This window comes from Thamnophis sirtalis, unplaced genomic scaffold (genome assembly GCF_051295495.1).
Source record: "Thamnophis sirtalis isolate CommonGarterSnake01/CBP01778 unplaced genomic scaffold, rThaSir2_p1.2 scaffold_2, whole genome shotgun sequence".
Classification (NCBI taxonomy): domain Eukaryota; kingdom Metazoa; phylum Chordata; class Lepidosauria; order Squamata; family Natricidae; genus Thamnophis; species Thamnophis sirtalis.
In genome coordinates, this window is record NW_028261382.1 from 139,676,083 (window position 1) to 139,692,268 (window position 16,186).

General features: G+C 39.2%; 1 protein-coding gene across 1 annotated transcript; it reads right to left on the minus strand.

Annotated features, from left to right (window-relative positions):
* Nucleotides 1–2,879: 2,879 nt before the first annotated feature.
* Nucleotides 2,880–15,789, minus strand: LOC148049207 (DGAT1/2-independent enzyme synthesizing storage lipids-like). Its single transcript, XM_087703863.1, has 7 exons — nucleotides 15,745–15,789; nucleotides 14,255–14,600; nucleotides 10,880–11,044; nucleotides 10,502–10,695; nucleotides 5,290–5,350; nucleotides 4,372–4,511; nucleotides 2,880–3,808 (listed from the first exon to the last, which is right to left on the minus strand). The coding sequence occupies exons 2-7, from the start codon at nucleotides 14,577–14,579 to the stop codon at nucleotides 3,701–3,703; spliced, it is 993 nt and encodes a 330-aa protein (XP_087559989.1). The 5' UTR covers nucleotides 14,580–14,600; nucleotides 15,745–15,789; the 3' UTR covers nucleotides 2,880–3,700.
* Between the last annotated feature and the right edge of the window lie 397 nt (nucleotides 15,790–16,186).

The window sequence follows — 16,186 nt, forward strand, 5'->3', positions numbered from 1 at the left end:
AAATTTAAAAGAAAAAAATCATTTAGCAAAGAAGGAACTTTTTACAATTTATGGTGGATATGTGATAAAGCAAAGAAATTTTGGAATAAGATTCATATTATAATACAGAAAATTCTTAAAACAAAAATAAAAATGAAACCAGAAACTATTATTTTGTATTTCATGGAAAAAGAATTGGAGAAAACATTTGGAACTTTGATCTTTCCCTGAACATAAACCCTAGTATATTTTATGTGTGCTCCAAAATAAGCCCTACTTAAGAGCCTGCACAGCCGCCTGACCGCCCATTCAGTCTGGTTGCTTGCAGTACCACAGCCATGAGGTGAGGTGGGGTGGTGGTGGAGCTGCTCCAAGTGCCACTGACTTACTTCAGGGCTTCTGAAGCCAGGCCATCCATGCCACAATACCTGCCTCAGGGTGGCAGCACCAGCAGCCATGTGCAGCAAGAGCCCACTACTGCTTGCTTGCAGCCACAAAAGAGCAGGAGGCTGAGCGGTGTGCTGGTGCTGCAACCAAGGGGTGGGGTATATGTCAGGGCATAGATGGACTGGCTGCAGCTCTACACCCCTGCCTCACGGTGGCAGTGGTACTGGCACGCTGCACAGCTTCCTGCCCCGCCACGAGCAAGCAGAAGAAGTGGGCCTCCCATACATTGGGGGGGGGGGGGGAATAAGACACAGGTATATTGACAACAGCAAGACTATTATACACATAAAAATGGAAGAATACTTCAATTCCCACTATGGGCGAATGGCTACAGAAACAGATGGAGTTGGAAGAAATGGCTAAATTGACTGTTTTGTTTAAGACTATAAGTAGCTTTGTTTCCACATAGAGACTGCTTCTGAACTTTGTGCTTGAAGTGGGGGGAAAAAAATCAAACTTTGATTTTGGGTTTTACCAATTAGATTGATATGTTTTTATAGAAATGGCAAATTTATATAATTATGGAAAAACAAAAGTTGTTTGATGTTAATGCTTTTTTTACTGCAACAGAGGGAGTCAGAAGTCAATGTTTCTTCTTTTCTTTTCCCCAGTTTCTCTTCAATTTTTTTCACCCTCCCCCCACTTTGTCTTCCTATTTACTATTGTATTTTGTATTTTATTTTATAACCTAACAAAAATGTTGAAAAAACACCTTTGTGACAGCCATGACTTGGGTGACTGAGAATCACCATAGATATTTACCAAAAGCAAGGGCTTTATGTTTAACAATGGAAATAAAGTTACAAAACAAGATCTGAGTGTAGATGAAGATGTTGCAGGCTGGTGAAATGAGGATGAAGAGGGAAGATGATATTAAACTTTAGGATCCATAAATGGATAAATTTGGAACCCAAAGATACATTGATGTTTATATGAAACACAATGTATGTTAAAATTCTCATTTGTTATTTATTATAGGAGTAAAGACACCTTTAAAATGATGTTGATTTATGATATGAATATCACCAATATAAATCACCAGTATACTGTATATCAGGGATGTCAAACTCTATTTCATTGAGGGTTGTGTTTCACCTCAAGAGGCTGGGTGGGAATGGCCAGAATAGGCATGGCCAGCTTAATGTCACTTGTGTCGGGGAAGCCTGTGGTGGCCTAAGCACTCTGCCAGCAAAAACAGCTGGGGAGCCCTCTCGAGCTCCGTTTTCACTGGCAGAAGCACCACGGGCTGGTCCTTCACTGTTTCCAGGATGGCCCCGTGGCCAGATCTAAGCACCCTGCATGTGGGTCCAGCCTGCAGGCCTTGAGTGTGACACCCCTGCTCTATACCATCAACCCTTCTCTTATTTTTTTTAGTCAAACAACCTCGACTGGGACCAGAGTGAAGGGATTGACCTCTCCACTAACTTCCAAGCTTTGCAGCATGCTGAGTTTAGTTCTTGTTCCTTTTATAGAAATGCCAATGCAGATCAGAGCATATTTGCAATGGTCTGAATGACAGTGTTTAAGCCACTATGATGGTCATGATCAAGATTTCCCTGCCTGCTCATAGTAAAATAAATAAGCAAGAGAAGGTATCTACAACTTACCACATGCTTAATTATAGCTTGATTTAGGCATAATTGGCCTGATAGTCTCTCCATTAATGGATTGGTAGATTTGAAATTGAGTTTTTGCCTACACTGTGAAATTTGAACTTCTTAATGGTTGCTTTTCTTGGCTATAGCTGTTATTATATACACAATAATATGAAATCACAGCTGCAGTTCTTTAGCTTGCATTGGCCTTCATACGCTATAACTTCCACCCTAGAACCTAGGATGCCATAATGTATTGTGTAGTATATGTGTGTAGGGAAGCAGTGTGCTATTTTGTAATTGACAGCGAGAAACTTTGCCAATGCACACATTTGTTAAGATTTACCAGTCTGCTCATAACCATGTGACCATCATGGTTTATGCCATAATCTTTCAACATCAATTTTCAGATCTTGCTACTATGTAATCTTATCCAATTCTTTTTTGTTTTTTCTTCTATTTTAATTCTAATTCTTATTATCTGGGGTTTAATCCACTGTCTAAAACTGATGGAAGCTTAATAATTCAAAAGCTTAGCAAGAACCTGAGAATAATAAGGCAACATCTAAGAAGATAGGCAGTTCCAAGCATGATGCAATTTTTTGTATTAAGTTTATGTCACATTTTTAATATATAATTCAAAACAGTGTGTGTTTCTATTTTCTATTTTTCCCATAACAACCCTAGGAGATGACCAGAGATAAGAGAAAAAAATTTGAAACTACACTTTATTAAAGCAGTTTGAAATTGCATCTGTTATCTTAGAGTCAGTGTACAATAAAGTATAATTCCCCTGCCCTATTAAAAAAAATAATTGTTATTACCACAGCAACTATATTATAATCCTGAATTCTGTTTCTTAATTGCATATCTTTACATTAATATCTGATAAATTTCATTTTGTATTATTTCTTTACTTTATTAAATTATTATGAATTCTGTTTATATTGGGTATTAATTACCCCATCCAGTTTATCTGTAAATTTGATAGCACTCTTAACCTAAGTCATTAATTAATACATTGAAAAGTACAGGAGTCCCAATTAAATATTGTATGTTCCTGCTCAATAATTCGCACAAACCTAATGAATAATGGACAACTTACAATTTGGGCAGTGCAGCCAATTAATCGCCATGAGCCTTTACATTAATAACCTGCTAGTCAGAATGAAGTACTCTGTCAACTTCTTTTGTAAACAAAAATCAAGATATATTATCTTTACAAAATTTCTACAGCCTCTAAGGAAGCTACCTGGAAAAAAATATTAGATAAGGCAAGTCAGATTTCTGGTAATTGTTTTCAAAATGTTTAAAGATAAATCTCTTGATGATCACAGTATGTTTTCTAAAATTGTCCAGATTGTGGATGTCCTGTGATTTTTCCTTTTCCAAGACAGGAATAACAGTTGATTTCCTCCAGTCATCTGCCATTTCACTAGGATTTTATCAAATATAATTCATGAGTGTGGAAAGATAAACATGTAATGTTTTGGTGTTTTCAAATAAAATTTAATGTGATGTTGAAGATTTGAACACCTTGAAGTAAATAGAGTATCTCATCCCATCTCAATTTGCTCTTACATTTTGTTTAAGAAAAGTGTATGGTGGTACATCTGTATTACACCTATACATATATCAGCTGTGCATATACATTATCTACAGAGATTGATGTTGTTATATCACTGTTTTTCTTTGTTATGTGTCTCAAAGCGTTGCTTAAGAGCATGCAATATGCTTCCTGGGATTTTCTGGTGTTTGTCCCGTAAAGCCTCTATTGCTGTTCGAGTCTGTTGAAGAGGTGAAGTGGCATAGGGTAGAGTGGTATGGGAAAAAGAAAGAAAAAAAATGATATAATTTAGATTTCTGTTTCAAGAATTATAGGGAAGCCATTCTTGAACTACCGGACACATGGACTTTTCTATAAAATAGATATCATATTTCAACATATATGTAAAAATCTAACACATAGTCAAGATATCCCCACCCCCTCCATATTGTGAGGTATAATCAGATAAATCTCATTTTTCCTTTGGGTTAAACTATATGATACATTAAAATAAATTGTTAAACTACCTCTCTGCCTGCATACTGTATTACAATTTTAAAAACAGAATAGAACAGGACCCTTATCTAATTTGCTCCTAACTGTGGCTTCTTGAAGAAACCACAATTGTCTGGATTCAGTTTTTACTTAAACCATAAACCTTATTTTAGATGACATAATACCTGGTTTTTCAGAACATGCAAATCCAATAAGTGCTTATAAAGTATTATTATAAAGTTATAATTTCATGAACAAAGTGTTAATTTGAATGTATATTTTTTTCTTTTATAATAGAAATACACTTACTTTATCAGCTAATTTTTCTGGAGTTATATTTGGATCATATGGAATTTGTTCTCCAATATGGGTTATAAGTTTAACTGGAAATATTCCATATATTGGAAAGATTAACCATCGGTTTCGCTCATAAAACCATCTCATTGGTCCTGGGTACAAGATTTAGAAAATCTCAGAAAAACATTTTAACAAAGTGCAAAGAGTTTCATATTAGTCTTTGTTAGAGACCTATATTCAATATCTGTAGCAATTTTTAGTAGTGGTATCAGAACTTACTAATGTAAAGGTTTTCCAGTTGAAAGAGCAAGAAAATAAGCTATTATGTTTGGCCATTACAATTTGCAAAGTTCACCATAGATTTTACAAAGGTTAGAAAATTAGGAAAAGCAGGCTAATCCAGACACGTAAACACACACAGAGATTCCACAAGACTGATAGATGGCAGGATGATGGATAAGTATAGAGACAGACAGATTTCCCAGAATAAGTACCAATGCATTTACAGTATACAGTTATATCTTCTGAATTTCTGTTATTTCTAAGTCAGTCCATATAATCCCATGATATCATGTCAATTATGGGAAATGCAATTTTGGGTTTTCCAGAAAAGCTTTGGAATTCTGTAGAATTCAGAGTTGGACATTTTCACATATTTCATATTCATATATTCATATATTCATTCAGCATTTTGATGAAATAGAAATTGGACAGTCTTTCATCATTCTGTCTTCATAACAGAATTGAATGAAAATGCTCCCAATTCATCTACATCAATTATACTTTTAAAATATTTACAGCCCAGGTTTAGCTATTGCTGCTTGAGTTATGGTATCATTGAAATTAAACATGGTAGGCAAAGATGCAGATGTATAGATTTATAGCCTTAAAAGTAATAACATTCCAGAGAATACATAAAGTTTTGCTTACTAATATTTCCATATGATATATATCCTTCTCTAATATTTTGTGTAAACATTGGGATGACTGGCTAGAAGACATGAAAAAAAATAATGAGACTCTTTTAGTCATAGTACATAAAAGGAATAAAATACACTGGACATAAAACAGATATTTGAGAAACTAATGTGGATAAGATATGTTGCTAAGGTCATCGCATCTTTTGACACCCTATCAGTTATTAGTTTCTGAGATTTTAAATACTGCAGTAGCTGCATTATCCTACTAAATGTAGTTTTAACTCAGCTTCTGACATGCCAAAGTATCCTTCATTCTTTCTTTAGTGTTGAATTCTTGTTGCAGAAAATGACAGGCTTAGACATCTCAGGATGCAGGAGAAATTTATTGGCAGCCAGGTTAAGAAAACTAGCCCAAGGCTAGTATTGCAAGTTCTGAACAACCTTCATTATTGAAGTACGCATTCTTATACACTCTAAAAGGCAGCATAACATGGAAACACTATTGGTTACCTTGAGGAAAAAGCCTTATAAGTAGATATTGTCTTACTTCTCCTTTTGTCTTGGGCCATAGGTACTGACTACGTGTCTCTAAGCGAACTTTAGCTGAACCTTGTGGTTTTGGGCTTTTGACATAAGGACATATACTGTAACATTTTGTGGTTGAAGGTTGATGATATTTCCCTGTCTTTTTACAAGCAAGCTTTTTATCTGCCCCTATGCCATGTCTTGTTTTTATATTTTAATCCACATTTTATTCTGCTTTATCCCCCCCTCCTAGACTCTATTAATAGCCACAGTTGAATCTAGCCTATTACAGAGTTTTTTGATTAACAATATTAGCATGCAAAATAAACATAAGTGAAAAAGCAAGGAAACAAGTAATACACATAGAATAATTCGTAGGGCTTATCTTCCGGAAGTACTTTCTCCACTCCTAAAAATGCAATTTGAACATACAAACTAGTATCTGAAATTTCATCTTCCTCGTCAGGATGTGGGATATGGTTAATAAGGTTTTCCATCAGCATTAACTCCTTTTCAACCACTATTTCCTTTATGGACCTCATAACGAGTTGCTTAAATAGGCATATTATGCAAAGGAGCTTGTGATCCTACATAGCAGAAGAAACAGCATTTGTTTAATCCAACCTGATCCCGATAGTCAAGAAAACCTTGCAGTCTTTGACAAATTGAGGAAGCTCGGTCCCATAGTTCTTTGACCACCCGCCGATTGCCCCTGACCTATTCATATAGAAACAGTAATCTTCTCCCAGGAATACACATAGCCCACCCTTTTCAGCAGTTAAGAGGTCTATGGCACGCCGGTTTTGTAAAACCACTGCTGCCAAGGAATCTATTTGATCTTGGACCTCAACGAAGGTGCCAGCAATTTGGTTTAGGCTTTCTTGGAATTCTTCTGACAGTTGCCATGGAGTGGGTCATTCCACCCACACCTGTTCCAACTGCTGTCCCTATTCCCAGGATGGTTAATAGCGGGATTAGGAGCAGCACTCTTTTCTGGACATGTCCCAGGAGGGGTACAGGGAAAGCCTGTTCCACACTTACCACCCCCATTTTAGGGAGGAGGTGTATTAGAGTGCATGTGCCAATCCAATTAGTGGCTAAACATAAATATGCATTTCTTCCACACAGAAAGAAAACTCCATTTTCTCCTACACATAAGCCGATGTTCATGGAGAAGACGTACGTGTAGATGGATTGTATTGAAAGCCAAACAGGAAGTCAGGGTGGCTGGAACGGCCTTGGGCACCTTCCAGTAGTCAAATTCCCCTCCCAACAGTTAAAAACAAGAGGAGGTGGGAGCGAGAAAGTGACTTTCTGTTGGAAGAGCTTGTGAGAACAGGGAGACATGCTGTGAGTTAATTTCATGTCCACAAGTGTCTTCCTGGGGGCAAGATGGGCATTGTTCCCCTGATAGTAATCACACAGGAATGCCAGGTTCCTGATACCATTTGCTGCACAAGGAGAGTGACCCTATGATTTCTATATCAGACTGATTGATTAAGCTTTGACCTAACTCCAACACTCTTAACATATAGTTCTCTTTTCTCAATTGTTGCAGGGGCCCATTTTCCCTAGGCTCTGCCATTTTTCTTACAGGGTTTGTCAGATAATTGACTTTAGGTGTTGGGATTGGCTTACGGTTCTCCATCTTCGCAAGGCTGGAAATTTTCCAGGTCTGAGGCCAAGGCTTCTCCAAAAAAGTAGGTGAATTTTTAAGTCCTTGGGGAAACCTAGTCCAAGCAAACTGCCTCTTTTGAGGCATTAAGGAGAGTAGTAATTAACTGTTCCAATCCTGCCAGGTTGGATTATGGGTTTTAAATAATAACCCTGAGCAAGTCAATAACCTCCGGAGGCATGGCAGACAATGGTCCATAATGTTCTTTCCAATTTGTAGTGGTGAACAGGACATATTGAAATAGAGGATGAATGTCTACCTGTCCCTGGCCATCTATAACTCTTTGATCCACTTGGCAAAGTGGGGCTAGGAACTGACTTCTGGTTCGGGCAGCAATGGGAGAAGTCCATTGGGTTGCAAGAGAGGGGGGTTCTGCTAAAAGGACTTTCCACGTTTTGCTTTTCCCTCTGATCACTTTGTCCTATTGGCCCTTGATTATTTCTACTGCTAGCATTCTGTAGCTGCCTTGTATGATAAGGAGGAGCATATGGAGGGGGACCTTCCTCTTCATAGGGTGCAGTCTTTAGGAAAGGCTTTTTTTCAGGGTGACTCTTTTTGACCTCACATTTACCATTTTCTTTTATTTGAGCCACACAGACCTTTATGGCTTCCTTTTTACATTTACGAAGCCAGTCAGGATTCTGTTGCACTGTTATTTGCCACTGGTCAATATACTGATACTGATCTGGGTGGCTGGTTTTAGCATCTGTTATGATCTGATGTACTTTTGAAATGATGTCTGGATTAAAAGTGCCTTCGGGTTTCCATCCTACATTAATTGTTGGCCATTCATTCTCACAGAATCTTTTCAAATCCCCAGGAATGGGTTTGGGATCTCCATAAGCTCCACTGAAAACTCTTTTAAAGTTTCTCAACATGCATTGGAGGGGTGTTTGAGGAATGCTTACTCCCCCTTCCATGTTCTATTTCTAACACACTTTCCACTTTCCACTGACCTGCGGTTCTGGAGATTCACAGTCACCAACAGGAACTGCAGTGGCTTAACCACCCACAAAAATCTAGAGCCTCATTAGAATACGCCAGTTCCGTTTGGAAGGGATGTTATCCTGGATTCAGGGGAGGCATGATCGAGCCCCCTCTTCCACTCTTAACCGAGTGGGTCTACAATTCCCACAATACTTGCCTGCAAGCGTCTTCTTTCTCAGCTTGCGTAATTTTATTGACTTGTCCTGATCCTGGTCAGATTCTTGGATCGGCGGGGTCCACCGGATGCCCAAGGGAGGTCTTCTACCCTCTTCCAGAGAAAGGTCTCTGTTGGTGCCTGAAGATCGGCGGGGTCCACCGGATGCCCAAGGGAGGTCTTCTACCCTCTTCCAGAGAAAGGTCTCTGTTGGTGCCTGAAGATGGGTGAGATGGCCTCAATGGGGCATCGGTCAGCCCGTTCTGTCCTCGGCAAAATATCACTCAAAGTCCTGCCCACGGTCGCCAGAATTGTTGGAGAAAATGACAGGCTTAGACATCTCAGGATGCAGGAGATTATTGGCAGGTTAAGAAAACTAGTCCAAGGCTAGTATTGCAAGTTCTGAACAACCTTCATTATCGAAGCACACATTCTTATACATTCTCAAAGGCAGCGTAACATGGAAACACTTAACTCATTTCTTATTGGTTACCTTGAGAAAGAAGCCTTATAAGTAGATATTGTCTTACTTCTCTTTTTATCTTGGGCCATAGGTATTGACTACGTGTCTCTAAGCGAACTTTAGCTGAACCTTGTGGTTTGGGGCTTTTGACATAAGGACATATACTGGAACATTTTGTGGTTGAAGTTTGATGATATTTCCCTATCTTTTTACAAGCAAGCTTTTTATCTGTCCCTTATGCCACATATTGTTTTTATATTTTAGTCCACATTTTATTCTGTTTTATTCTCATGCATCTAATCTTTGAAGATCCTGCTTAATAAACTAACATTAAACCACAACTTTATTAAATCTTGGATTTAATAAACTCAGAATATGCCAAAAAAATAAAGAGACAAGTGTTTAATGAAAACATCACGATTTTTATTTGTGTGTTTACTATTCTATAACCTTTGCTCATATTGTAGGAATTTAGGAAGAGCTAGACATCCCTGAAGGAGCAAGAACTGTGTGGAGTGCAGATTGGCCAACAGATGGCAAATTGTGGCTTCCCCAGAAACAGGAGACATTATGAGCTGTTCACTTGCACTCCAGACAGTTGTTTCTTATGACTAGACTGCAAGAACTGAAGTTTTTGTGTTTGGCTTATGAGCTAATCTTGCTGGGAGCCTAAAGATACCAGTCTTTAGGTGTTCCATGCACACATCATTGCCTGCTGCCACTGTGCTGCTGTGCGGCCGGCAACATGGAACAGGGCGGTGGCGCATTCAAAAAGTGGAACAGCTCCAGTAATTTTTGCTACAAAAAGCCTGCACACAGCTTTTTCACCACATGAAACATCACCGAACAAGAGGCGGCTGCTGCAAGCATCCCGTGACAAAGGGGGTGAGATGTAGGTTGGCAGGGAACCCAGCAGTGACAATTCAGCCCTGGCTTGCCTTCACTGGCAGCCAGTTGCGAGAGGAAGGTAAGGACACATTGTGTGGCGAAGGGAGATCTTCGACAGACTAGGCCAGCCTGGACAGAAAATAGGTAGAATAGACATTCATTTTTTTTCCTACCGAGTTCTGTGGGAGTGGCTTGGTTAGTTGGGTCATGTGACTGAGTGGGCAGGGCCATGAGTGATGTTGAGTTGACCACACCCTCTCAGTCACAGGACCTACCCAAGCCACGCCCATAGAACCGGTAGGGAAAAAATGTGAATGTCACCACTGATTTCTCGGTTTATGTAAATGGGAGAAAGAAGATTTGCCTTTTCCTGGCCTGTCAAATCTGATATGTGGTTGCTTGCTCCTTCCTGTACATTTGCAGATAGCTTAAAAATAAATAGATGACATGAACATGAAATATAGCATTTACAAGTTCACATTCCAATGTAAAAGACCGCTAGGAAAAAGATGTAATGACAAATGCCTCACCACTTTTGCATCTATAGCTATATGAGCAAATCCTTTCCGTTTTCCCCATATTAGTTTGTAGTAATTATTTCCATAATTTTGCTCTCGTAGTCCTCCTGGTGCAACTCCCATCAGATGCCCTTGTTTCAGAACATTTATACATTTTTCTCTTGTAGGATGATCAGCATGATGGATGGAGAGAAATAGTCTTATTCCTGCAAAAGCAGAAGAAGTCATTCTGTTCCTGCTTGTAAAAGGAAACAGAATACACATATTTCCACCATGACATAATTCAACTAAGTCTTTGAAGAACAAAAATTGGACTTCCCAAATCAGTGAATTTACAGTATACCATTTGAAATATATAACTAAAACTAAACTTGTAGTATTCTTTTTTACCTGGTAAATGAAAAATACTACGATCTATCACAGAATAGATGAATTTCCCAGTGAGTCTATAAAGCCTTTGAGTAAATAAATAATAGTCAATTGACATGGCTCCATGGTAATAAACAAGGATTGCTGGTCCTTCTGGTAGATTTTCTAATCCAGAAATCTCATAACCTATTAATGGTAGAAAAATGAAATAGCTTCAATATTATTTCACAAGGGTCTCCTATAGAAGAAAGGAAGATCATGTAGAAAAAAAGAATTTTTACTTAGCTTTCTTGTGAAGCTAAACATTTTAAATCATATGTGCTTTTTGGAACTACATGTTGCCATATTAGGTGCCAAAATCAATCGGTCAGAATCATCTGAGTTCAGTGTTATTAACTTTGTGATCCTGCATATTCCTTCTAATTTTCTATAATTCACTTAGATTCATACCAATTAAAGTGACATAAAAGCTTATCTTTTATCCCAAATATCTCAACACTATCCTATGAATTATGGCCATTTTAAATAATTTAAAATAATAAAACTTTATATATATATTTAAAACATAATTTTGATATACTTCTTACTTTTTCTAGAACTGTTAATAGATATTTGTGTGATATCTATGTTGTGTCAGGCCAAAACCATGACAGATTATGGGCTAGCACCACAGGTGGGTTGCAAAAAAATTTACTACCTATTTTGTGGGTGTGACCTATTTTGTGGGTGTGGCCTATTTTGTGGGCATGGCTTGGCAGTCAAGTGACCGGTTGGGCATGGCCAATTTGTAAAATGTGATGAAAGTCACTTAATAACGCTCTTGTTTAGCAACCAAAATGTTGGCTCTGGCATTTGAAGTATGAGTCTCAAAGTCTTAAAGCTATCAAGTTACAAGACCCTTGCATCCTTAACACTTTACAAAAAAACAACAACCCAGGGATGTTCAAACTTGAAAGTTTTAAGACTTGTGGACTTCAACTCCCAGAGTTCCTCCTCCAGGCATGTTGGCTCAGGGACTCTGGCGTTTGAATTGTGCAAGTCTTAAAGCTGTCAAGTTATAACCCTTGCAGCACTAACCCTTTACAACTCCCCCAAACTAAAACTTTATTTTTAAAGCATTTTGCACCCGAAGAAAGTCGGAACAAGGCACACCAGCCACACACCTCCAGTGACTTTGAAGTCTTTCTCTTGTGCTGCCAAAAGCTCTCACTGCTCTTCACCTGTGGTCACCCCTTCAACCTCCCACCCATGGACGATACGCGGTGGTCCTCCTGGAGGGGGAGTCGAGTGGCACTTTTCCCCACACCCTGAATAGCGTGTAGGCTGAGAAAAGTGAGAGGGGAGAGTGCTCTTTTTTCCATGGGGCAGAAGAAGGCAAGGCAGCCTCAGGTGCCATCCAGGGACAATCCCTTAGAGACGTCACTTCTTGGCCCAAAACAAAGCAGTGGCGAGGAAGGAGTCTCTGATGGCTGCAGCAGCAGCAGAAGTGATGGCAGCGGCTGAAGCACAATCCTGGGCAATCAGTTACGGCTCTCCCTTCCTCAAGCATGTCCCGTTGCTGCTGGCACCACTTTTGGTGAATTTGGCTCAGCGGCAGGGCTCTTGCCATCGCTGAGAGCATCTCTGGTAGCCGCTTCTTGCCATCACTGCCAAGCCAGATTAATCAAAACTGGCGCCAGCAGCAATGGGACATGCTAGGGGAAGGGAGCACCAGAACTACCCAGGATTATGCTTCATCTGCCATTGTGAAAATGCCTCCATTTTCCTGCCACCGCCGAACGGTCCGTGCCCTTCCCCTAAGGATTGACACTGCAGGAGGGAAGGAAAGAAGCCGGTCTTGGGGGTGGGGCTTCCCTCCCCCTCCAGAGAGCCCATGCCAGGAGAGAGGAGGCAGGCTGGTTTGAACACGTGTGGGCAGTTTGGGGCTGGCGCCTTCTTCGCTCATTGAGGCAGGAGGAGAAAGAAAGGAGGCACACAATAAAGCACCCCTGCCACCAAGGACAAAGGGGAGTAGTGCCTTCATCCTCGGCTATCATGTGCCCTCCTTTCTTTCTCCACCTGCCTGAACAAGTGAAGGAGGCACTGACCATTAAACCGCCTGCCCGCCAGTATTCAAACCAGCCTGCCTCCTCTCTCCAGGCATGGTTTCTCTGGAGGAGGAGGGAAGATCTCTCTCAAGACCTCGCTTGTTCTGGTGGCACCCCGGTGATAGCAGATGAGCAAGGGAAGGAGGCACATGATAAACAGTCCCCTGCCCCCACCCCCAAGGGTGAAAGGGAACGCCTTTGCTCTTGGCTATCACTCACCTCCTTTCCTTCTTTGCCGCCCCAATGTGCGAAGGAGGCACTGACCACTAAACCACCTGCCCACCCGTGTTCAAACTAGACCACCACCTCTTTCCCCACATGGGCTCTCTGAAGGGGGAGGGAAGGTCTCTCCCAAGACCTGCTTTCCTTACTTCGCGATGCAGTTCCTGGACGTTGGGATAGTCTTTTTTTTTGCCAGGGTGGGACGTGGTCAGGCCGCTACCAGTCTGGTCCACCAGATTTTCACTACCTCTTCTGGCGTACAATACTTGTTAGCACAAAATGTAAAATTGATGTTTTCTAAACAGACTGAAAACTTACAATCAGAATTGGGCCCAGAATATTAGTTGTTGAGTGAAGCAGATGTTAAGCAAACACCATGTGATGACCACAATCCCACTCTCCAAGTTGTGGACCAAGTGGTCATTAAGCAATTTCATGGGTTATTAATTGGAGTGGTGGGAACAGAGCTTCATGCTCCTGAGAGTGATGGGATAGGGAGATGGAAAAGGCTTCCCAATGCACCTAGAAAATCTGGCCTCGCTCCCTACCCACATGGGAGAATGCTAGCAAGAACGATGGTGTGCACTATTGTTTCCCCCAAATCCAAGACTTTTCTTCCACTGTAGTAATGGATTTCCCCTCTCAGGAACAATATTTGCTTTTTGATGTTTCCTAACACTAGGCTTGAAAAATATATTTTAAAAAAAATTTCTAATGCTATTTTAAAAAAAATATAATGATCACAACATGACCATGCCCAAATGTTTCTGGTATTTTATGGTTATATATAAAGTTCTACTATTTAAAAAATATGCCTGCAATTACTTTGCTTAGTAATGGATTAAGACAATTTCTTCTGCACCCATAGAGATAAGACATTTTCTTGACTAGTTGCTGAAGCCCTTTTACAAAAATGAATTATACATAAATTGACACTATGCATTATCAGTTTTCCATTCACATTTTGTTAGCTTCAGACACATCTCCAAGATGCAAATTGGTGCTGATTATGGTTGGCCGAATGTTGCCTACAATGGTACATTCCTCAACCCTGCCTTAAAGAATGAATGAAGAAAGTCATACTTACTGTGCAGTAGCTTTCCAAACCAGTGTACTGCCACTGACAAAAATTGCTTTGGCCTGTCCCATTTTTGGCTATTGATATCTTCTGGCAGATTACCAATTTTTTTCCATACAGAAAGTATTGCATTACTGAGAGAGATCACAGAAAATATCCAAATAAAGGGATAATATAATATTATCAGAATCGCTATCAAAATTAAGGGATATACCATAAAGCCTGCATATCCTTCTAAAATGCAAGTTGACCAGATTGTAAATTCATTTCTTAAGATACAACATATATTTTCCACAGTCATGTTCGAAATAAGATTATGTAAATAGAAATCCATTTACAAACAAATAATTTGTTCCTGAAAAAGAGAAATAAAAAACATTTTACTATTAGTGGTTGCAATATTGAACTCTGGGAGTTCAACAGAGTATCAGGATGGCCCCGCATACATTGTAATGACAACGTTCAAATACCCTCATGGAGAAGATTAAGCTGAGAGATGATAAAACAAATAAAGGCTTAATACCATCAATTAGACTATTGATCCTTTTAATGGAATATTACTGGTATTATTAGAGACTTAAGTTAGACTTATTTTTGTAACCAACCAAAAAAGACAAGCTTTGAATGTCCAGCCAATGGTGTCAATTTAGAAGCGGGTCCTTGACTTTAGAAACAACTTGTGGGTTATTGTGATCAATAACCGGACAATTCTGGACACCCTCTGTTTAAAATCAGATATGGAAACTTTTTCTTCCTGCCTAATATCCATTCTTTCCTCCCCACTTACCGTAATTTTTATTGGAAAAGGATCAATTGTAGATTCATTGCAAGGAACCCACCCTCCTATTCTCTCTACTAGAATACATTATGACAGTGCTTCATATATGCTTCCTTTAAGGAGTTCCTTAAACAACCCCATTCAGTAATGCAGAATAAGATAAAATGTCTTGGGATCTATCAATAATAAAGTCTCTGATCAGCTGACAGAATGAATAAGTATTTCCTTTCTTTGTTTTTGGTAAGCTAACCTGCTGAAAGAACTTCTAGCAGAAGACAAAAAGTATCAGTAGAATATCCTTATTCCATTCACTATGAAAGTAGGTATTATCAGCTTCTCTTCTTGGCTTAGTTCATAAATGAAAGGAAAATAGCAGTGATATTTCAGATTTTGCAGATAATTGAGGAGTATCTCCAAAGAGTCCATAAAATCTTGAAATAATATTCCGTTTTCTGCAAAAGGACTCTAAGGCCCTTCATCTGACACCCAGTCACTTAGAATGGAAATGGGTGATTCAACTGAATTTCCTTAGGAATGAAAGTGTAATTTATACATTAATAAATCCTCACTAGCCAACCTTTCTGTAATAAAAATATTACTCAGAATTCAGTATCAAAACATTAAAGGAAAAGTTACAAATTTATAAACAAGCATAACATTATTGTTTGACAAAGGAAAACTAGGATCCGTCCACCATTCAAAGAAGAGAGATAAATTTCACCTGCATATCACAATGATCACCGTTTTCCAAAGGGATCCGTTTCAGACTCTTTGCTTGAAAAAATAATCAGTTTGAATTCTGATGTGATGTTTTTAAACCAACACACTATTATGTTGTCCCTCCCTCAGAGGGTGGAGTACAATCTCCATTCAAATTAGCCAATCAATACCAATTAACATATACATTTAAATAAAGAATAAAGTTTTTTAGCATAGAGGATTAATTGGTTTGGTGTTTAGGAGATTGGGAAATGAGTTGCCTTTTGAAACTATATAATAGTGCTTGGGAAACTATATCATTGATTGTAAGTTCTCCAGTCCCATCTAGTTCTCTTTTCTGTTCCACTCATGCATACAGACACATAATGGCTGTAAGGAGTCTTTATTAAGGCTTTTGAGCCTGAATTGATATTGCCCTGTAATTCCCAGTGCCAATACCAACT

Excerpts from the sequence above, each read along its gene's own strand:
- LOC148049207 (XM_087703863.1), bottom strand. The coding sequence starts at position 14,579 with ATGGATTTCTATTTACATAATCTTATTTCGAACATGACTGTGGAAAAT. Across the intron at positions 4,512-5,289 it reads TATATCATATGGAAATATTA|GACCAATGAGATGGTTTTAT; the intron begins GTAAGCAAAACT and ends TCTTGTACCCAG. Across the intron at positions 3,809-4,371 it reads CAGAAAAATTAGCTGATAAA|ACTCGAACAGCAATAGAGGC; the intron begins GTAAGTGTATTT and ends CCTCTTCAACAG.